The following is a 24,360-nucleotide window of genomic DNA, read 5'->3' as shown; positions in this document are numbered from 1 at the left end:
CATATGATCCTTTCAATACAAGTAGGAAAAGCACTTGTGAGACTTCAACACCCATTCTTTACAATATGGAAATAAAAACAAAAATAAACAAATGGGACCTACTTAAACATAAATCTTTTGCACAACAAAGGAAACCATAAAACAAGATGAAAAGACAGCTCTCAGAATGGGAAAAAATAATTGCAAATGAAGCAACTGACAAAGGATTAATCTCCAAAATATACAAGCAGCTCAAGCAGCTTAATATCAGAAAAACAAACAACCCCATCAAAAAATGGGCAGAAGACTTAAACAGACATTTCTTCAAAGAAGTCATACAGATGGCTCACAAGTACATGAAAAAAAATGCTCAACATCACTTATTATTAGAGAAATGCAACTCAGAACTACAATGAGGTACCACCTCACACTGGTCAAAATGGCCACCATCAAAAAAATCTATAAACAATAAATAGTGGAGAGGATGTGGACAAATGGAAACCCTCTTGAACAGTTGTGGGAATGTTAATTGATATACCCACAATGGAGAACAGTATGGAGATTTCTTTAAAAAACTAGGAATAAAACTACCATATGACCCAGCAATCCCACTGCTGGACATATACCCTGAGAAAACCACAATTCTAAACGACACATGTACCCCAGTGTTCACTACAGCAGTATTTACAATAGCCAGGACATGAAAGCAACTTAGATGTCCATCAACAAATGAATGGATAAAGAAGTTGTGGTACGTATACACAATGGAATATTACCTAGCCATAAGATGGGACAAATTTGAGTCAGCTCTAGTGAGGCGGCTGTACCTAGATCCTGTCATACAGAATAAAGTAAGTCAAAAAGAAAAAAAACATCATATATTAGTGCTTATATATGGAATCTGGAAAAAATGGTGCTAATGAACGTATTTGAGGGGCAGCAATAGAGACACAAACAGAGAACAGACTTGTGGACAGTGGGGAAAGACGGAGGCACAAGCTGAGAGAGCAGCACGGAAATGCACGCATTACCACGTGTGAAACAGATGCTGCGCTGTGCTCAGTCGCTCAGTCGTGTCCGACTCTTGGCTACCCCATGGACTGCAGCCTGCCAGGCTCCACTGTCCTTGGGGATTCTCCAGGCAAGAATACTGGAGTGGAAATTTGCCGTATGAGGCAGGGAGCTCAACATGGTGCTGTGTGATGAAGGGTGGGGTGGGGTGGGATGGGGGGTGGGAGAGGGGTTCAGGAGGGAAGGGATGTATGTGTACTATGGCTGATTTATGTTGACGTAAGATAGAAACCAACACAGCATTGTAAAGCAATTATCCTCCAAGTAAAGATTTTAAAAAATGAATAAAAAGACAATAGTATGGTGCAAATGCAAGGGGAAGAAAACTCACAGCAAATAAGAAGTCTACTTAGCCTGATAAAAGAAAACCTATAGCTAACATCACATTTAATGGTGAAAAGCTAAATTGTTGTTCCCTAAGATCAGGGAACAAGGCAAGGATTGCCACTTCTTTGGAGCATTTTACTGAAATTACAGAAATTGCTAGCGAATACAGTGAGGCAATTAAAAAGAAAGAAGTAAAATTGTTTTTATTTGTAAGACTACAGGATTGTATCCATAGAAAATACTAAAAAAAAATCTATTAGAATAAATAAGTGAATTTAGCAGTCTTTGGTGCAGTTTTATTTCTGTATATTAGCAATAAACACGGAGAAGGCACTGACAACCCACTCCAGTACTCTAGCCTGGAGAATCCCAGGGTCGAGGGAGCCTGGTGGGCTGCCGTCTATGGGGTCGCGTAGAGTCGGACATGACTGATGCGACTTAGCAGCAGCAGCAGCAATAAACAAAAAATTGAAACAAAACAATGCTATTTTGAAAAAATAAAAATATTAAATATCTAGGAATAGAATTTTAAAAATATGTATAAAACCTGTATAAAACTATAAAATATAAAACATTGAGAGAAATTGAAGAAGGCTAAATAAGTGAATTGGTGGTAATGGTGATAATAAAATAAACGAAGAGTTTACCATACCCAAAGATCAGGAAATACTATGTAAGATGTCAAGTTCTCCCCACATCAATTTATCTTCAGCACAATCCCAGTAAAATATTTATCAGGCTTCTTTTTATTGATACATATTGACAAGTTAATACTAAAATTTCTATGGAAATGCAAATTATATCCAAAATTTTTTTTTTCAAGAAAAATTAAGTTGGAAGATTTTATCCTACCTGATTTTGAAACTTATTACAAATTTTTATTGATCAAGACAACATGGGGGATTCCCTGGTGGTCCAGTGGTTAAGATTTAGCGCTTTCTCTTCAGTAGCCAGGGTTCAACCCCTGGTTGGGGAGCTAAGATCCTACAAACCACGGAGTGTGGCCTAAAAACAAGAAAAAGAAAAAAAAAGCAACAACAGTAAGTATGGTATTGGCATAAGAGTGAATGTATAGGACTTTCTATATACCCAGTGGAAGCAGAAACATAGATCCATGAAAGGACTTTGGTAAAAATGTTCATAGTGTATAATAGTTCCCAAATGCGCCCCAGCTGAGGAATGGATAAATAAATTGTGTTATATCCATACAGTGAATTACTCACCACCAACAAAGGAAGAAACTACAACCTTCTGATACATGCAGGGTTGTGGGTGAATTTCAGAAGCATTAGAGCTCTCTGTTAGATTTTTAACATATTCACAATATTGATTTTTAGCATGTTCACAAATAGTAGAAATTTACTATAATCACCCAGTGAATGAAGTGGATGATAAAGTTGAACTTTTCGTTGGGTCAGCGCAGTGTGACTATAATATACTGAGATATGTATTCTGGTGACCCCAACGGACTCTGAGAAAACTTCAGATAACTAGTTCTGAAAATGACATCCTTAGTAGCTACGTCATTGGAATTAACTTAAAGCCTTTTAAGTTCATTACTTTGAAGGATATAAATGTTTTGAAAACTCTCTGTTTTTTCCCTCACAAAGATAATTGAGCGTAATTTTTCCTTTTAAAACACTCTTTTTTCTCAACAGTCACTTTGAACATTTATAAATAGCCAATAATATATGACTTCATTTTTGGATAAAGAACCAAGGTCAGAAATCCAGGGAACCAGCCCAGTGGCTGCAAAGCCTACCTCATCATTGACTCATGATGACCAACAGCCCAGCAGCTCCACAGGGAAAAGGCTAAGAAATCATTTTGTAGTAATCAGAGCTGTCTCAAATTGACATGGGCTACTTTGGGGAAAGTGAGCTTCCCCACGTTCAAGTGGCCACTGCAGACTCCATTGGCAGGAACATAGAGGGGAAGTTTCAAGCAGCAGACGAGGTGTCAGGCTGATGGGAGCACCCTGTGGGTATGTGGCTGGACCCGGGCTCCCCAGATGGACCATGGCTGAAAGTGTCCTGAACCTTGCCAGGGAGACGTCTTTCAGCTTGGAATCTTGTGGGTGTTTAGATGTCGCCCTCTGCGACATATTATTTGAATTTAACTTTCAGGATGACAATCCCCTAACCTGTTTTAAAGATGTTCTGAAAGATGCCATCCTGTGTGGGTTGAAAACAGTCCCAAAGATCATTTGCAGTCAAGCAAATGTGCACATTTCTGGTTGCTTCAGTGCCACTCAAGACACTTCCTGACTTTCCCGGTTTCCTGAAAAATCACTGATGAATTTAATTTGCCCTCATTATTGGTTAACTTGAATTTTTTAGATATCAAAATCCAGTCCTATACCTTGAACATGATTCTTTTTCCAGAAGCAAGCACCTCATGGCTTGAAATAATATATTCAGTACTTAAAATCGCTGACATAGTCTTCCAAATAGCCTGGCAGAAGAGAAGCAGGCCCCAGATGGTCGAGTTTGGCAGTGCTGGGCCACTGCATTCAGAACATCATCTTTAGAACGCCATCTTTAAAGCAGATGAAGATTTATTTCATAGTCAAGCTGGGAATGTGAAACTTGTATTTTGGAATGGGGTGTATTATGTGCCTCCCTCTTCAGATGTTGAGAGAGCATGAACACAGATGCTCTTCACTTAAATTAATCCCTGTCATAGTGTTTACACTTATCCATTCATTAAATATTTAGTGAGCACCTCTGTGCATCAGACTATGGGAGGTGCCATGAGGGAAACACAAACAAAGCCTTAGCCTCAGAGAAGTCAAAATATATTTGGGGCAGACAAAATGGAAAAGTAAGCAACTACAAGAGAGTGTCTGAAACATGCCAGTTTTGTGGATTGGGGAATAGGGGCCATGAAAGTCAAGGGCAGGAGAGGATATTGCATTTGAGTTATTTAAGGGAAGAGTGGTTTTGATGAACCACGTATGCAGTCCCAAGGAAGGGACAGGCATGTTCTATTACACAGAAATGTCAAGGAGAATGAGAAGCAATTACTTCAGTGATTAGGACATTGCTGTTGACCTTCAAGAATAGGAGTTTCAGGAGAGGGTGGTATTGGAAGCCACATTGTAGTGAGTCACAAGGCAGGTGCATTTGAGGAAAGGGAGGGTCACTCACTGGAGATGTTTGATTGTGAAATGAGGAAAAGTGCAATGGAGCCGATGAGAATTTTTGGTATTTTTGTAGAAGGAAAAATGTGTTCTTTCGAAGGTGGAGGTTAGTGGGTTGCTGAAGGGAAGAGGTTAAATATTTTTGAGGAGTAGTTACATTGTAAGATCCCAGAGAAGATAGTATTAATAAAAAGAAAGAACCACTGGACAATTGATAGCATTTTAGATAGGGAAACGAACTGGCATAAACTGTGTTTTTGCACTGTGTGTTTAAAAAAAAAGGTTACATTAGGAAACTCAAATATCATTATTGATTAGTAATCCAAGTAAGAAGTTGGGGAGGAGGAAGGATGAAAAGTAGTTCCATATTTAGAATCTTGTTCTTTAAGGAACATTAATGTATATCTTCTGGTAATAGTTTAGTGGGATTATTCCTTATCTTTGCAGTGGAATGCCAAGGAATACAAACTGAAGATTGGAGTTTGGGGGAATTTACTCCTCTCATGTATCAGGGCTTCTCATGCTGATCTGCCTTTTACATCATTGATTGTTGAATGAGGTTGGGAAGAAAGGAGAGGCAGGTAATACCCGTAGACAGGTAGAACTTACGACTTCTGTGACACTTACTTGACTCCAGTACAGACGTTTTCAGGGAGCTCTGTCGTTAAGGAGTGAGTGCAGGTTGGTTTTTTTTTTTTGCCTAATTGACATATAGTTGATTTACAATGTTGTATTCATTACTGCTGTGTCGCAAAGTGACTCAGTTATACATATGTGTTCTTTTTCACATTCTTTTCCATTATGGTTTATCACAGGATATTGAATATAGTTCCCTGTGCTGTAGAGTAGGACCTTGTTGTTTATCCATCCTCTATATAATTGTCTGCATCTGCTAATCCCTAACCCAGCTGAGACTGAGCACACACACAGTCCCAAACGCCCAAGTCTCCCCTCCCCCACCCCCATCCTTGGAAACCACAAGTCTGTTCTCTATGTGTGTGTCTGGTTCTGTTTTGTAGGTATGTTCATTTGTGTCGTATTTTAGGTTCCACGTATAAGTGACATCATATGGTATTTGTCTTTGTCTGACTTAGTATGATCGTCTCCAGGTCTACCCATATTGCTGCAAATGGCATTTTTTATGACAAAGTAATATCCCATCGTATATGTAAATACACACACACACACACACACACATATATATATTCTTTATCCATTCATCTGTCAATGGACATTTAGGTTGTGCAGGTTTAATCACCCATCATGATAGCCACTGTGAAAGATTTCCTGGGGCTGGCCAAAATGCTGAGAAATATTTTTTTTGTGCCGTTTGTGATGACTAAACCTTTTGCATGTGTGTCCAGTTATACGACCGCTTTGCTACTTGACATCACCATGAATGTCTCTTACTCCTTCAGAATTAAGTGTGTCATTCAGAGGGATTTTTCTCCACCGAAGACCTCACAGGTATGGCGCTTGTCTTCCTCAGACACAGGTGTGTTTGCAGTGGTGAACAGCCATTCCTTGTCCCTGCTGGGAAAGCTGACCATCAGTGCTGCCTTCAACATTGTGTATATCTACACCTCGGAGCTATACCCCACAGTCATCAGGTATGCCTTCCACTCGCCCTTCTCCTTCCTGTTTCCTGCATTTTGTTGTAGATTTTTGCATTGACAGAGGCGTGGTCCTCACTTCTAGAGCACAGCTGGTGGGGGCCAGCAGCCACACAGTAAGCAATCATGAACCCAGGGCCTGTGGAGGTGCAGTCTTGCCCTATTAGCTGAGGAAAATATTGCTTTATCTCTGGCTGAATTCTCTGTCCATCTTGTGAGAGAATTACTCTACACTAAGCGTATCCCATCACCCAGATAGCAGTGTGTTGTATTCATTTCAGTCACTTGAGTGACTCAGCACGCCTCCCTCCTGTGTCAGGCACACAGTGGATCAGAGAACAAGGTCCCTGTTATCATAGAATCTGTATTTTAGCACAAAATATACATATTTCAAAAGAGATAATCCTTTATAGTTATAAGTGAATATTATATTTATATGTTAAAAGTAATTTTTAATGAGAAGGATATGCTTATATCAAAAATAACATATTCGAAAACAAACCAAGAAAAGCCTCAACATATTTCTTGCCAAGTTTCTCCTCATAAAATAAGTTTGAAAACAAGAAACCAAACCTAATTTGAAGGGCAGAGATGCAGCTTAGTCTTTGCAGAACTGGCTCTGTGTGCTGGGTCTTGGTTCCCCATTTAGCATTTTCCCAGTCTTTTTTGAGGATCATTCCAAATGGATCCTTCTGTTTCCTTCATCCATGCAAGAAGCCTAACGGTTCTGTCTGCCTTTTTCCCAGTAAGAGATCAGATCATCTGCACTTGGCTTGTCGTTCCCTGGTTATTCCCAGAAACTGCTTTCTCTGGCTATTGCCTATAAAACTAGGATGGCCATTTGGTTCCAAACTGGGACACTTTTTAGAGTGAAAGTGGACTTGTTAACAATTCAGCTGGGATAGCAGGGTGCTATATGATCACACTACTTATAATCATTATAATTTTCATTTCCTACCCCCTCCTTAATACCCACATTCCCAAAAAGATAATGTTCTTGGTTTCCTGAGAAAATATGTTCAGCCAGTTCCTATTTATATGCCTGATCCTTCTGTAGCTAATTAGTTGAGTTTAAAAGAATGGACAGACTTTTCAGACCATAAAGCCTTGGCTTTTCTTTGATTATTTGAACTAATAGGAGACCTAAAACATGAGAACATTTAACAAGAAATATTCACATGCTCATTTTTTCACCAGCCTCTATAGCTGCACTGTCCAATCTTGCATGTGGCTATGTAAGTTTAATTAAAAGTGCAGTTCCTCATTCTTACTCACGTTGAGCACTGAGTAGCTGCGTGTGTCTGGGGGCTTCCATGTTGGACGGGGAACTTACAGAACATTTTTAGCATTATAGAAAGTTCTAATGGGCAGTATTGCTTATAGTATCCTGTGCTTCCATTTTGGGATTTGTTATTCTAAGCCCGCTATCCCTTAGAGCCTTAAAATTGTCTCCCTAGAACTTACTGGTATTTTTTTTTGTTGTTTTTTTGCTTTTTCTTCTACCTTACAGGAATGTTGGGCTTGGAACTTGCTCCATGTTCTCCCGAGTTGGTGGGATCATTGCTCCCTTCATCCCCTCACTGGTTGGTTTGTACCTCCTAGTTTTGTTTTCTTGATTGTCTGTTTTGTAAATGTTTGTGCTCTTGAGCAGAAAGAGGCAGCAAACAGCTGCCATGGAAGACCAGCCTGATGCAAATGTGAACCTTGTGCCTTTTAGATTAAGGATCTGTCCGTGCAGGTGGACCCTTCCCTGGGATTGACTGTGCTCATTGCAGTCAGCTAATGCCAACCTGAACCTTCCTGTCCCTGTTTGTAAGTTAGCAGATTAGTGAGCATTTCTGAAGTTTCTGTTGTGTGCTGGGCTCTGTGCTAAGCCTCTTACATACATTATCTCATTCAGTCTTCACTATAACAGTATGTGCTAGGCATTGGTACCCTGTATTAAATAACGAGGAGAACAAAGCACACCACTTGGAAAAGAAAGTTACAAGGGAAATGTGTGAAAGGGAGATATGAATATTGTAAATTCCATCCCATCTTCAAATGTCCATGTTCTGCGAAAGATCCCATGGAGCCCCCCTGGGCACGTCTCTGTTGGTCTTCTCTAGGACTTTCCCAGCCAAGACTTGTTGAAACATGACTAGGTTTGATGTGAGGCTGTGAGCCTGTTCTATAGACAACCGCTCATCACTCAGGCTACGACTCACCACACCCTAGTATAGGATATTTCTGAAGTGCCATTGTAGCCTTTTCTTTTCTTGAGGAAGCGGGATACACTTCCTTATTCTGAGTATCTCTGTTACTGAGTCCAAGCTCTCTCTGCTTGCTGAGTGACAGGCCAGTTAACCACTGCTGTCTCAATAGAACCATCTTGTCAGAGTCTGAATGCTAGGTCCTCTCATAGAACACAGAGTCAGAGGAGATGAAGAAATGAAATAAAAAGGCCATTAATCTTGTAGATATCTCCCGGAATGGCCAGCCTGGAGAGGGGATGTGTTGATCTCTTCTTTCTTGCCGCAGTTCACAGGTGGCCGGGGTCACATTATCTTTCTGTGAGTTGAATAATGGCACTTTAACCCTCAAGCAAGGTTTTTTGTGTGCTGCATGCATGCTAAGTTGCTTCAGTCGTGTCTGACTCTTTGCAACCCTATGGACCGTAGCCCGCCAGGCTTCTCTGTCCTTGGATTTCTCCAGGCAAGAACACTGGAGTGAGTAGCCATTCCCTTCTCCAAGGGATCTTCCCAACTCAAGGATTGAACCTGTGTCTCTTACGTCTCCTGCATTGGCAGGCAGGTTCCTTACCGCTAGCGCCACCTGAGAAGCCCAAGGTTCTCTGAGGCAGGCCATTATGTATGATTATAATGACAAAAGCAGTGAAAAGCCAGTCAAAGAAACAGATCCAACATGAAGTAAGAATTGACTCTTCCCTGAGCCATCTCTCCATTTTTCACACTCAGTTTTAGATCACAGGACCCTTCTTATAGGTCTTACTAGTTCCAGTCTGCAAAATGTGTCCAACATTAGGTGTTTATCATTAAAGATGCCTGGTTTTGGATGGCTGACCTAGAACGTTATAAAACCCAACACGGTGTTTCCCCCTGAGTCCGGCTAAGTTGAGAAGAGGCGAGTGTTCCCCTTGGTTCAATCACACACCTGCAGTGTGGTCACGTGTTTGCATGCAGAGGGCCGGAGTCCTCCTCTCCTCCTCCCCATGCCTCCCTCTCCTCCCCCGTCATGTCATCACCTTTGAAAAATCAGGAAAAGATGACCAAAGCAGACATTCTAACTAGCCACAGAATTTAGAAGCCCAAACCAGGGATGACAAAACTAGGTGGTTCCCATGCAGGAATTTAGGAATGATAATCAGTTCAGGAATCTCCTGGAGCCCAGTCCTGCAAGGACCGTAATGTTATCTTTGAAATGATATGTTTGTATTTAAATTTTCCTGAGAATGTCTTTTGGATCAGCCTGCTAGCATAGCAAAACCATATGGGTAGGTTTCTCTAGGCTTTTCTCTTCCTTTTCAGGGTGTTCAGTTCAGTTCAGACACTCAGTCGTGTCCGACTCTTTGCGATGCCATGGACTGTAGCATGCCGGGCTTCCCTGTCCATCACCAACTCCCGGAGTTTACTCAAACTCGTGTCCATTGAACAGCAAGGAGATCCAACCAGTCCATCCTAAAGGAAATCAGTCCTGAATATTTAAGGGTGTTTACACCTTTAACCCCCAAGCCTCTCAGTTCTGGTGCTTAGGGAATCAGCACACGTGTATGAGACTGTTTGGCCAGTTCCAGGGTTGGGAACTTTAAAAGTTCATTTGCAGTGTTGCCTGCATGTGGAGATTACCGTGTCACAGGCCACTCGCCTGAAGTGCAAGCCGAGTGTCTGGCTCACCATGCACCCTGGCCATGTGTCTTCGCTGCCCCTACCCCACAGCCCCCACCCCAAGCATAAAACAGTCTGCTGCTTCCGCTCCACAGCCAGAAGTCCTTTTTATCTGCTCAGTTGCATCTCTGTGCCTGAGGACTGGCTCTAGTTTCCCCCAGTAATTCTCTATGGGAAGAGAAGGAAGGCTGTGTGGTGTATTCTAGTAGGAAAGCAGGACCTGGACAGTAAACGTGCCAGGTCCTTAGTCATGAGACTGCTGATGTCATCTGCTAGGAAACTAACACTGAGTTTTTGTTTGTTTTCATTCCACTCCCTGTCCCCACAGAAGTATGTGCAGTGGTCTTTACCCTTCATTGTCTTCGGAGCCACAGGGCTGACCTCAGGCCTCCTGAGTTTATTATTGCCAGAAACCCTTAACAGCCCATTGCTGGAGACATTTTCTGACCTTCAAGTATACTCATATCGGAGGCTAGGGGAGGAAGCATTATCTTTACAGACCTTGGATCCCCCTCAGGTATGACACAGTTGTTCTTAATCATCCTGGTTTACTACTTGATGACAGTTTGGAGGTAATAAAAAGAAAGAATGTCTGGTTAGAGTAATGTGTGTGTGCTCAGTCACGTGGACTTTGCAGCCCCACAGGCTGTAGCCTGCCATGCTCCTCTGTTTCTCAGGCAAGAATACTGGGATTTCTCAGGCAAGAATACTGGAGTGGGTTGCCATTTCCTTCTCCAGGGTATTTTCCCAACTCTGGGATCCAACCTGCATCTCCTACGTTGGCAGGCGAATTCTTTACCACTGGGCCACCTGGAAAGCCACCTGGTTAGAGTAATAGAACTGAGCAAAAATGCTGGAAAACAAAGGTGGGATCTAATTGCAGCTAATTTTCAGGGAAAGAAAGATGATTCATTAGCTTTCTTAGAACACTTTAGGGACTAATTCTTAGTGGAATAAATATCATCAGAGTACCTTTGTCAGTTGAATGCTAGACAGTAATTTAATTTTAGAAATGTCATGACACCATTTCCCTGCCCTTTTCTTCTTTCCTGCTTTAGTCTGTGGACAAGGAGAGCCCTTTAGGGAGCGAGAGTGACGAAGAAGAAGAGTTTTACGATGCGGATGAGGAGACTCAGATGATCAAATGAGAGCCCCAGGTTCCTCCTCAGAAGCAGAGGATCATCTTCTGTGCCTCTGTCGAGGGCAGGTGCTCCTGGGAAATTGCAGAGAGCTGTGGGAAGAAAGGCTTGAACAAACAAGGTACTCAGTGTGGCCTGATGCTTTATAGGCACCAAGAAAGTTGGAGAAGAGATTTCCGTGAACAGGACATCACTGCTTTGAGTGAAGAGCTATTACTTTGCCTACAATTGAGATATAGTGCAGAATCATGACCTTTGGCCAGATTGCTCAATTCTGCATGCCAGAGTGGTAAACTCAGTTGTTTCTAGACATTTGATTATGTTGCCTTTCAACTTCATTGTGACCTAAAGGCAAATATGTAAAATTTCTTCTCACCATTAAGGTGGAATCTGTGTACCAGATTTGACATCTGCCTGTCTGTATTGCTCCTCACCAGGAATCTTTGGAGGCAAGTTGATGTTAGCATTGCATTCATTTTTGTGCCAGAAGAAAAGCATTGTGAGATTGTTTGTGTGACCTGAGGCCCTCCAGCTTTACCCCAGGAGATGAAATCTGGGCCCTCAGCTTGGTCCCTGGTTCAGTGATTGGTTCCAGCTCCTCGTGTTAGTCCGACAGATGACCCACTAGAAAAATCCAGCTGCACCAAAGTAATGTTCAGAGTCCAAGGTGTGGCTGCACCCCCACCCCCCACCCCCAGCAGCTCCCTTTGATACGTAAATTTCCATCTCAGATTCTAGTACCAGCAAAACTTCCAAGCATGCCCAGTAAATGATGACATTTTATAGAGGGGAAGGGAAGTTAAAAAGTGACATGTTGAGCCCTTTTGTTGAGCCCTTGGATGTTTAAAGGGGAGAAAAAAGATGCCATTTTTAATAAGGAGGAAAAGAATGTCATCTTTCACAGTTTTCCGTTTGTTTTGTCTTCAGTTTTGTGCAAGGAGGAACTTGGGCAACCTTTAAGGACGTGAACTCATTTAATCCTAGGTCAGCCCCAGCCTGTTTAATTTAGCTAGAATGGAAGGCGCAGGAATTTCCTAGGAAATGTTGGTTTTCATTAAGTACCACTGGCTTTCAAATAAAATCAGTCATACTGTTTCCTCAAATCGTGCCAGAAGTGTTTCCTGTGAAACTCGAGTGTTATCTCAAAAAGAAGTGTTATCTTGGAGTCAATAAGCTTGGACAGCATTGCTTTAGGTCAGTTTCCCAACTGGGACCGCTTCTGTGTTTTCAGAATTTCCATTTCTGCTAATCTCTTGGAGAAAAAGAAATTTGATTAGAAATAGAAGTCATCACTATGTCTGTTTCTGGAAATCTTGGAGGACTCACCTCGAATTGGCTCCAGCCCTCTCCTGTCTTCTTCCATTTGCCTCTTGGTTTGTACTATACTAGCCTGTACCTTTGTATTTGTTAAAGTGTTTTATATCCTTCATGCCCTTATGTATTGGGCTCTTTATAAATAGGAAGCATCTCTACTACTGTTTATTTCTCTCCGCTGTGCCCAGAACACACTATGTATTGCTGTTTCTAGCCATCAAGGAAGTTGTAGAACTCCTGCCAGTATTGTTTTTGGCCATCACAGGCAAATCTGACCCAAACCCCCAAACTGTGGAATCTTGGCATCTTTCTCTGGGCGATGGAGACCCTGCCCACCATCAGGAGAAGAAGAAAGGGAGAACTTACAAGGACACTTAGAAGCTCTTTGTTGTGATGTTAAAGGGAAAACAACAGGCTAACATATGGTGATTCTTGTCTGGTTGTCAGCCTCTTTGCATTATAAGAGTAATAACCCCATTATCAAAAAATGTGGAAACTAGAAGCTAAAAAAATGTATTACTCATAGACTCAACACCCAGAGACAGCCAGTGTTGTGGCTTTGTTCTCTTTGAAGACCTACTGGTAGCCCATCTTTTTTGTTGGCACTGGGGTTCCCTCTGCTTCTGACTAGATGAATGAGCATTCCATTAGTTCTGTCCCTGAGTGTTCTCTTTTTCCAACTCTAGGGTAGAAGAAGGGAGGGAAGGAAACACAGTTTGAACATATGTTGCTAAGGCTGGACTTCCAGCTGCTTGTGTCAGATGTGCCACTACGTTTCTTTCGTGTTTCTTTCTTGATGGTCTTTTGGCAAAGTTTAATAATTTGCCTTTTATAAAAACAGATTTTGTTTCCTTTTTGCTGTTAACTGTTGAAAAATAGTGATTGTGGAGACTGTGCACATGAGTACATTTGTGTTGATTAAATTATTGGAAAACTCCTAATTATAGATAACATATGTTGTTTGTTCAGATGATTTGTAAAAGGTTTCCTTTTAAATGTCTATATTGTATTCAAAATTAAATTTCTTTTCTCCAGAAAAGCAACAAGAAAAATGTAAGACACATGAGAAATCCCAGGGCTTCCAGCATCTAAGATCTTATCAACAGCTTGTCCAGAACTTAAGCACCACGCAGATGTCTTGAAAGAAACTGTGCTGTAGTTTTCTGATCAGTAAGTTAGAAACCACTGCCCATTGAAAATGCCGTATTTGTCATTTGGCTGATTTCAGGTGATAACAGACATTCTTTAGTATCTAAACATAAAGAAAAAAACACAAATACAATAAGTAAGAAGCAAATAAATGTTCCTGGGACACTGCCCAAGTAAATTTGATCTGGACAAGTATTTTTATAGAGGTCAAATTGATAAAGATACTTCTAATAGATTTATATTCTTAACAAAAACATTGCAGTAATTCTCTCTACTAAACCAGAATTAAAATGCAGCTTTCTAATAGAACTGAGTCCTCCATTACAATTTCTTATTAGATCATTAGTTCTTAAATTGGACATCTATAAACGATTTTTTTCAGTAAATAAAATGCAGCTTTTTTGGCTTCTTGTGAATTTGATAGAGAATTGTAAAACATAGGCTTTTTCTTTTGTTCTTACAGAATATGTCAGGGTGTATACCGTAGCATCTTTGACAAATGGAACAAATATAGAATATGCTAGTAACTGGGTGGTTTGTGGGACAGGGGCTATAGCAAGTTTAAGGAGTTGGTGGAAACAGAAGATAACTATAAAAATATATCTAGAAGGAGAAAAATGCAAAGATAGGGCATGGTTAGAAAATTTATCTGCGTAGTATATTAGAGGGAAAGACCTTATGGTTATCTCAATAGATGTTCTTAGTTGCTCAGTTGGGTCCGACTCTTTGCAACTCCATGGACTTAGCCCACCAGACTCCTCTGTCCATGGGGATTCTCCAGGCAAGAATACTGGAGGGGGTTGCCATGCCCTCCTCCAGGGAATCTTCCCATCCCAGGGATGGAACCCAGGTCTCCCACATTGCAGGCAGATTCTTTACCATCTGAGCCACCAGGGAAGCCCATCTCAATAGATACATGAAGATTCTTTGACAAAATTCAACACCTATTTAAAATAACAGCTACTAGCAGACAAGGAATAAAAGGAAACTTCCTTCTCAGGATGAGGGGTATCGTAGTACATAAGGTTAGTTGGGACATAAGATCTTGCACCTTCCCAGAACTGTGGCCTTCAGACTTTATTAATAATGACCACAATAACAAATGGATTCTTTCTCTTCCCTCTTCTTCCACCTCTTTCTAATCTCTGTGTCTGTTTCAATTTCTCTTTCTTCTTGCCTTACAAATGCCTACTAGATGAAAATATTTAAAATACATTAAAATATGTATATAAAACTTTCATGAAACATGTTTATTCTTAAGATAGCTTATATTCTGTCCCATTTTGTCTTTTAAAATGCCATTTGTGATCCACTAAACCAATTTCATGACCTGCTATAACATAAAAATCCATGGTTCTTCTCTGTCTTCTTGTACTGCAAAGGCTTTAAAGCTAAGATGTACATTTCCCAAACACCCTTTGCAGCTAGGCTTCTAGGTGCAATTAAGTTTCCGCCACTCAGATTTGGATGGAATTAGGAATGTGGGAGTGAGGTGGAGGCCGTACTTGTGGTGGATCATTTTTCCCTACTGGGGTCTACAAAGATGGAGGCATTTGGTTTTGCTGAGGCAGTTTCAGCAGAAATGTTGACAGTCAGGGGCAACACGTATTAAAACCTTAATAAGGTTTTTTTTTTTGTTTTTTTTTTTTTACACAGAACCTGGAAAAACAACTCTAGTTAAAGAAAAGTAAAACTTCAAAAATACTCAACAATCCCAAAAATATAAGATGAGCAAGAGACTTGACTTCCCAGATACTAAAACTTTTTGAAGCTATGGTATGAGTGTAGTAATAGGTAAGCAGATCAGTAAAACATAATAGAAATGTCAGGACAAGACAAAGGATATATAACAGTTTGGCATTTTTTGAAGATGGTATGACAACTCAGTGGGGAAAAAAACTGAATTATTCAATTATTGTTGTGGCAACTATTGGGTTTCCATATCAAAAATAAAAGAATTACACCCTTTCTACATACCATAACAGAAATTCCAAATGAATTGAAGAATTTAATGGAAAAAGGTAAAACCTTTTAAAAAATTATAAAATGATATAAGAGAATGTTCTTATGACCTTGAGGGATAGATGGATTTTTCAGACAAAAAGTAAAAATCACAAATCATTTTTAAGAAGATAGGTTGATATGTTTCACTACATCTAAATGTAAAACTTCTTTCTATATGACTAGATACACCACAAAATTAAAAGCAAAGCAATAGATTGCTAATGCTAAGTCACTTCAGTCGTGTCCGACTCTGTGCGACCCCATGGGGAAAAGAATATTGGCAACTTCTGTAAAAGACAAAGATCAGTATCCAGAAAATAGAAAGAATTAGTGCCGATCAGAAAGAAAAATAAGGAGGAAGCTTATAAAATATATTTTTAGGTAATTTACAGCCTCACTAGAGGATCAGAGAAATACAAATTGAAACAATGTTAAGTTATTCAAAATCCATTAGATTAGAAGAAAAGAAGAGTTCTAAAACAACATTTTGAAGATACAAAGAAGAAGGAATTTCTCTACATTCTGATAGAAGTATAAATTTACTTGTCTTATAAATCTAGTTAGATTGTCAATAGCCAGTGAGGTTGAAAAATGTAAACATTCTGTGACACTTCTGTATCTATTAATATGTCATGGAAGAGTTTTCAGATATTTTGAAGAAAGCCATTTCACACTGTGCCACACATAGTACACAAACCTACATATACATGTCCATGTGTACATGTATGTCACCAGTCATGTTTTATAAAATAATACCATTACTAAATGCATTGCACTGTTATTTTCTATGCTATTATATTTTACTTTAAAATGAAAAGAATATTGGTGAAGACACACAAAAGTGATTAAGCATGCAGTTGCAAGAAGTGAAATATAATACCTTTCATATTTACCTTAGTACTTGCCTAGTGTGCTTGTCTGCAAGTAGATATGTACAGAGATGTCCATTATAGTTGTAATGAAACAATGAAATTAAATACCTTCAGTAGGGAAATGTACAGATACCATTTTATATTCAGGAAATGGAATTAAACCTGGGACTTCTATGCACTGAGGTGGATGGATGTTCAATGTTGAATCAAATGTTAGCTAATCTTTTCTAGATCAAAGTTATTTCATGGTTAAATTCTTCAGTGAGTGACAGGAGTATTTGCCAGTTAAAGAGATCCAGATGCTTTTTAGGCCATACTTTACAGTCAAGACTGTTGATATTCTGTTGCAGAAATACAAGTCTCACCATTATTCCTACCCAAATGAAGAGTTATCCCCCTTCCCTCTACGTCTGAATTTTTCCTGGAAAAGAGCTTTGCATCTGTGAAAACATTTAGACTGCTTCTCAACCAAGACCCTAGAGCTCTGTAATATAAATCTTAGAAGAGATTAGTTATTTATTGAAAAACATCAGGGGCAGATGTAGCCAAATGAGTATGAAAATAACCGGTCTAGACCTTGCAGAACAACTGATTTTGAATAGACTAGATTCTGATGGAATTGCTTTGCTTCAAAATGTAACTGGGGGAAATGATTGTGTAAGATAGGTAAAGATGCACACTCAACTTGGAGGTGAATTTAACAATAAATGAGTGATTTGCCAGTATGTGGGCAGAGCTTCCAGAAACCACAGAATAGAAGGCAGTATGCAGAAGGAAGCCCGTTGATACAGTCTGCACAGGTCAGCCTCCTAGGCCCAGCACAGGTTGAGGGCTGGATCCACAGAGGTTAAGTGTTCAGCACTGGGAAGCATTTGAGAGCTGGTAAATATCTGTCCCATCAGTTTAGGGTTTTTGAATTGTAGAAGCTACGATATGCTTGCTGGTGACGATACAATGGATTCATTTGCTTCCTAGAGCCACTTTAATTACTATAGTTACCTTTCCCCATGGATAGGATGCCTGCTTCCTATTTGCTGTAGCAGGTGGCATGCATCCATTTAGTCGTGTTGCCGGACCCAGTTAAATGTGTGTGAATGTAACAGAAGAGGGACTGTAACAGCACGATTCACTTTCAAATAAAATCCTTCCCATGGTATGTATCATCATTAAGTTTTCCATTGTACTTTTCTCTGAATATGTACTATAATCAAGGGAGAAGACAACGAGTATTTTGCTTCTACAGGTAGAATAGCAGCAGAATACACTGGTGGTTAGAAAATGTCAATCAAATTAACTTTTCCATAAAGATTCCCAAGACTCCTTTTTAAAAATATATATATTTATTTATTTATTTGTCTGTGCTGGGTCTTTGTCACTGTGTGGACTTTTCTCTGGTTGTGGTGAGCAGGTGCTACATTCTAGTTGCAGTGCCCAAGCCTCTCATTGCAGTGGCTTCTCGTGTTGGGGAGTGGAGGGTCTAGGGCACACAGGCTCAGTAATTATGGCTCCCCAGGGCTTCCCTAGTAGCTCAGATGGTAAAGCATCTGACTGCAGTGCAGGAGACCTGGGTTCGATCCCTGGGTCGGGAAGATCCCCTGGAGAAGGAAATGGCAATCCACTCTAGCATCCTTGCCTGGAAAATCCCATGGACAGAAGAGCCTGGCAGGCTGTGCAGTCCATGGGGTCACAGAGTCGGACACGACTGAGCGGCTAACACACACAGCTCTAGAGCACGGGCGCAGTAGTTGTGGCCTGTGGGCTGGCTGCTCCACGGCATGTGGAATCTTCCCAAATCAGGGATGGGACCGGTATCTCCTGCATCGGCCAGCAGATTCTTTACACTGAGCCAGCAGGGAAGCCCCCAAGACCCTTTTTAGTTTACATAGGTAATTGGATGCTGTATTAGTTTCCTATTGCTGCTGTAACAAAATATCACAAACTTTAGACAACACAGATTTATTCTGTTACATATTTGAAAGTCAGACGACAAAGTGCATTTTAAGGGGTTAAAATGAAGATGTCAGTAGGGCTGTTTTCCCCCCTGAGTTTTCAGGGGGAAATCCGTTCCTCTGTCTCCTGCAACTTCTAGACAGCGCAGCGTTGCTCAGGCCTGGCCACAGCACCCCAGTCTCTGCTCCTGTTGTCTAACATGGCCTTCCACTCGCTCTGATCTTCTGCCTCCTTACTAGCACATCTGTGGCTCCATCAGGCCCTCCCAGATAATTCCAACTCCTCTCTCCGTTTCAAGATCCTTATCTGCAAAGTCCCTTTTGCTGTTAGAGGTAACATTCACAGGTTCTGGTGATTAGCATGTGAATATCTTTGGGGGCCAGCAGTCAGCTTATTATAGGTGTCTTAAGTGTGTGTTACTGAAGTTTTCTAAGTGGACAGGACCTGCTGGCATCATCAATGTATACTTGGAAGTTTTATGGGAAAACCTGATCATCATCAAGATAAGCTGTACTCAGACCATGGGTAACAGCCACAAATCTACTTTTCTTAATGAGTTTAAGTTGGCTAAACTTGAAGTCTCCCAGTTATTGTTTGAAAGAATAAAGTGCTTAGAAAAGAATTTAAACCTACTAAGACTTTGTCTCTGAGTTTTATTTGTTGCCGTGTCTTAACTTCCAGTAGTTTTCTTATCAAAAGCATTTGTTCTCTCTACCTTTGTTGTATATTCTTAAGCATCTTGTACTTTTCCATAAATGTAGTATTTACTGTGTAATCTAATAAATGATGATGTCTTCCCTATTAAGCCATGAGCTGTATGAAAACAGGGTACATGTCTATCTTTTTTCCCACTAAATGCCCACCCATAGCACTGGACCCAGTGTGTTATTAGGCATTCAGGCACTTTTTTTTTTATATTGGAGTATAGCCAATTATAGCCCAGGTGGCAATAGTAAAGAACCTGCCTGCCAGCACAGGAGATATAAGACATGTGGGTTTGATCCCTGGGTTGGGAAGATCTCCTGGAGGAGGGCATGGCAACCCTCTCCAGTATTCTTGCCTGGAGAATTCCATGGACAGAGGAGCCTGGTGGGTTATGGTCCATAGGGACACAAAGAGTTGGATATGGCTGAAGCGACTTAGCACACATAGCTGATTAACGACGTTGTGATAGTTTCAGGTGAACAGCGAGGGACTCAGCCATATATATACATGTATCCATTCTCCCCCAAACTCCCCTCCCAACCGCTCTGCCACATAACATTGAACAGAGTTCATGTGCTATACAGTAAGTCCTTGTTGGTTATCCATTTTGATAATAACAATTTGTACATGTCCATCCCAAATATTCAGGTATTTTTGAGGATTCCTCACTACTCTTTCCTATGAGCTCTGTCACTACATTGAACTCAAAAGCAACCAAAGAGGCTGTATCTTACTCAACTTAGTACTTCTAACAACTAGCACAGTACTGGGGACACGGTAGGCATTCTTTAAATTTTTAAATGAGTGAATACCTAGACACAAGGGATTCAAGATTGGCTTAACTGACCTATCAGCTAGTGTTCTTAAACAGGATATTCTTGCCCAAGATCAGTTTGAAAAGAAGGTCTGTGGAGTGTTTAGCTCTGAAAAAGCTACTTATAGGTTCCTTAAAAAAACAAAACAAAAAACAACCTTCATTCCACATTAACCTTCCTATTACCTAAATCACCATTGTGAGCAAAGTTAAAGTTGGGATTAGAGTGTGTTCAAGAGAGAAATGATCCCTTTTAACAAGGTCTAAAATGTCTACCCTGAAAATAGAAGTAAGTGAAGAAGGATTAATTATTAAATAATGATCTTATCCATGTATTTATTTATTGGAATATAATTGCTTTACCATATTGTATTAGTTTCTGCTTTACAACAACATGAATCCTGTATAAGTATACATAACCCTCTCCCTCTTGAGCCTCTCTACCACCCCCGTCCATATATTTATATACCTATTACTAAAACACCATTCATCCTACTGAGTTGTAGAATAAATCAATTTAGTGATTCTTTTCTTCTCACTGAGGCCTCTCCCAGAGGATATTCTTTGGGGAAGTTTTTGGTATAACCATCAATGTTATAATAATCAGCTCTCCTAATATAATTCATCTAATGGAAACAACATGTAAAAGTTTCAGAAATGCTGTCAATTCGATTCCAGGCATTTGAGGGCTCAGCCCATTAACAAAAAAGTTGTTAGGAATTGGATCAATGTCTTGATTTTCCTGTTTGCTAGTTGATTCAGAAGCTGGCTGTCAGGTGTTGACTATGTTTCCCTTAATTTATCAGAGGAATGCAAAAATACCTGAAAACATCTCAGAGTAAAGCCTAAGGGGAAACCTGGATAGTTAGGCTAGTTGTATTTACTTGTCCATTCTGCCATGTGCAGAAACTATTTATTATTGGTAAGCAGGTACCAAACTATTTTGAATTCAAGGCCAGAAAATGGAATCAGATGCTTTTGGGTTATAGAATTCTATAATGATTGATTTGCCAGTATCAAAGCAGAGTCAGAACATAGCAGATGCGTTTCCCACAGTAAAAGAATTTATTATCTTCCCAATCCAGTCCATCAGGAGAGAGATGAGGCTTGATAAGGATTTAACTGATTAAAAATGACTAGGTAAAAAGTTGGAGACCTGGACAACAGCGGAGAATGTGGGGGAAAAAAACAGAACAATGAGTGTTTTGTCTTATGGAACAAAATGTCCAAGTTAAGCAGAGGTATAGAATCATTAACAAGTTTTGTTGACAAAGGTGTCATAAAATGACATCCAGTGAAAAGAGTGACCGTCTAGGCTTTCAATGTTTATGTTCAAACCACCCAAGATATTTTCAAGATTATCCTAGGAAGATGTGCACAAAATATCAAAAGATTTCCTTAACTAGTTTCTTATATTCAAGAGGAAAAGTTACAGGGGAAAATAATTTATTCCTAAAATATTTAGAGTGCCTACTGTGTGCTGTCGTATTCTTCGTGCCGGGTTAAGAGAGAACATGTATTGAGAATTATTCTAAACAGTTTCTATTTCTTGGTATATACAATCTTCAGAAGAAAACTATGAAATGTATACTATGGATCCCATTTTATAGGTGAGAAAACTGAGGCCCTAGTTAAGGACCCCAGGTCAGACAACTAATTGTTGGCAAAACCTGGATTATCTGGCTTCAGAAGTCACTTCTTAAGTGACTAAGCTATACTGCTGCAATTCTAAAGTGACGAAAGTGAAAGTGACGTCGCTCAGTCGTGTCCAACTCTTTGCGACCCCGTGGACTGTAGCCCACCAGGCTCCTCTGTCCATGGGATTTTCCAGGTGAGAGTATTAGAGTGGGTTGCCATTTCCTTCTCCAAGGGCCCTTCCGGGGTTCTTAAATTTTAGCAGGCCTTGTGTTTTCCAGGTGCTGTTTGATGATGATGGTGATGGTGTTTATAACTACCACACACTGACCACCATGCATCCTGGCATCATGTCACCGTGTCTATGCAGTCTATGATTATGTCCTAAGAGTCTCACAACAACCCTATTAGGTAGGTGTACAACAACAAAGTTTAGGGGCATTATGTAACTCTCAATTTCACAGCTGGTAAGAGGCACTGTTAGGTCTAGATCACATTTCGCCAAGGCCCAGACGTTTTGATTAGGCTCTTTGAGGAGGCAGGATATTTAAAGGATTCTAATTAGTTAATGATTCTCCCTGTATTTTAGAACCATTAAGGTTTTTTTTTTTTTTACTTTCCAGAATTAAATCAATAAAGGAATATAATTGTCAGTCAAAAATAGGGATTGAGAAGCTCATTAAGATTCATATGGCTCATTAATGGATCAAATCCAGTTATGCTCTTGTAGAGAAGATGGAAAAATTCTCCATTTCTGAATAGTTTTGGGGGTTACTTTCATTGTTCACTTTAGGGAAACTATTAAGCTACCTTTCCACCAAATATATTCAAGAAAAATTCACTGAGTACCTACTGTGTACCAAGCATTTTCATAAGCTTGGAGTTGTCAAAGATCATTGAGGTGGATTTCATAAGCTGTGAGCCTTCCCAGAGTCTTTGGTCTAACTGGGGGGATTTAAGTCCAACAAGTTGAAAAGGACTTAGTGAAACTGAGAGACCTTCTGGGATCCAAGTTTGGGAAACTGGCTGGTAACTGAAATGGATTTCTTTTTCAATGAAGAAGTTCTTGAGAGGTGAGGTCTCAGGCTGAGACTTTTGATAGTGGTTTCATTTGATAGTGGTTAATTATGCCAACAACTAACAGGCTAATTAAAGCCTTTTATCTGAGGAGAGTAAGCTTGCTGCTATCAGCAAAGGGACACCTAAACATTTCCTGTTGTAAATACTCTTTCCCTTTATCAGATTAGCCACATTTCAAAGTCCTGTGCAAAGACCAGGACTGCCATCATTTTTTTTTTCATTTTTCAATTTTTTTCAATTTTCTTATTAAAATTCTTTATTTGATAATAACTTTTAACTTTGGAGTAGTTCAACATGCTCCCAAAAGATATTTTAAAGACCCTCTGAAATCTTCACAGTATTGTAAGAATACAGTTTTAGAATCAGATTTTTAAATTTTATTTTCCTCCTCTTTAACATGTAATAGTAAGACATCATATGTCCCTGTGCTGATTACTGAGTAATGTGTATATAAAACAGCTGCCAAATAGGAGAGCTTCAGTAAATTCTACTACCTAGAAACTGCCAAAGATTTTTAAACAAGGATTTAATACACACCTTTTAAAACGCTTTATTTTGTTTTCTTGGCCACGCTGCAAGGCTTGTGGGATCTTAGTTCCTGACCAGAGATCGAACCTGCACCCTCTGGAGGAGAAGCACAAGGTCCTAACCAACTTCTGGACTGCCCCCAAATTCCCAAAAAAATGTTTTAAAGAAAGTTAACTCTCATGGTGCCATATGTTTTTTTTTTTTTTTTCCCAAAATGAAATTTACATTGAATGTTTCAAGAAAACATGTTTTCAATCTGAGCCAGTTCATTTGCCACCTAATCATGTAAATGAGGAAATAAGGCTTTTGTAAGACCACTTCCTTTTTCTCTATCTTCCTTGAAGATCTGGAAGCTCCCTTCCGCTTTTCCCCTCCCACTTTCCTGAGGAATCCGGGTTTGGGGAGGAGGCAGTAGCCTCCCGGTAGGAGGAGAGGAAGGACTATAAAATCCATTTCTTCTAACCTTGGACCCCAGATCTTCTCTCTTTCCCTTTTGGAAGCAGCTTGGAAGGGTAAGTGTGGGAGAAGAGTACTTGGGAAAGTAAAGTAATTGGGAAGTGTGTGTTTCCCACCTAGAGCTCCACAAGGGAGCCGGCGAGAGGAATGCTGCTTGCACCGTTCTCTGGGTCATAGAATGATTCTTGAGGATTCTTTCTGTCTATAGGTGCACTCATAAAGAGTGATCTGGTCAGAGTGTCACCTGTGATTAAATCACTGAAACTCAAGGGAGCCTTAGGTGAACAAACAGGAAGCAAACTCAGTTACAATATGTGGACCACACTGAAGGCTGATGAACAGGTCTTACTGTTTGGAGAACAAGCAAATATTTCCAGTCATCTGAATCTAGTTGTTCACATGAGTTCTATTCCTTGCCCTTTTCACTTTGTATACTCTCCCTGAGCAATCTCTACTTTAAATACTGAATTTTATTTATATCTTTTCTCTGATTATAAAAATTTCAGTATGTTAATTATTTTAAAAAAAAGGGAAAAAAATCTAATATGGAAAGTAAAAATTTAATGCACTCCCACCACCCAGAGAAGACCACTTTTATTTCACAGGTAATGCTTTGTGACCTACTTTTTTCTGTCAATAATGTCACAAGCATTTTCTTCTTCTTAAATATTCTTTACTGTATAATTTTTAAAGGCCAC

At 40.0% G+C, this 24,360-nt stretch overlaps 1 protein-coding gene across 1 annotated transcript in view; it reads left to right on the top strand.

Moving 5' to 3' along the window:
• The window catches only part of SLC22A15 (solute carrier family 22 member 15), a 95,097-nt gene extending 83,933 nt beyond the window's left edge, over nucleotides 1-11,164 (top strand). Inside the window, exons 9-12 of the mRNA XM_068965921.1 lie at nucleotides 6,009-6,129; nucleotides 7,643-7,715; nucleotides 10,345-10,533; nucleotides 11,075-11,164. Of these exons, the coding sequence (XP_068822022.1) occupies nucleotides 6,009-6,129; nucleotides 7,643-7,715; nucleotides 10,345-10,533; nucleotides 11,075-11,164 (473 nt within the window). The remainder of the gene's footprint in view (nucleotides 1-6,008; nucleotides 6,130-7,642; nucleotides 7,716-10,344; nucleotides 10,534-11,074) is intronic.
• The last annotated feature ends 13,196 nt before the right edge of the window (nucleotides 11,165-24,360 follow it).

This window comes from Capricornis sumatraensis, chromosome 2 (genome assembly GCF_032405125.1).
Source record: "Capricornis sumatraensis isolate serow.1 chromosome 2, serow.2, whole genome shotgun sequence".
Classification (NCBI taxonomy): domain Eukaryota; kingdom Metazoa; phylum Chordata; class Mammalia; order Artiodactyla; family Bovidae; genus Capricornis; species Capricornis sumatraensis.
The sequence above is the reverse complement of the archived record's forward strand: the minus strand, read 5'-3'. Positions and strand labels throughout refer to the sequence as shown.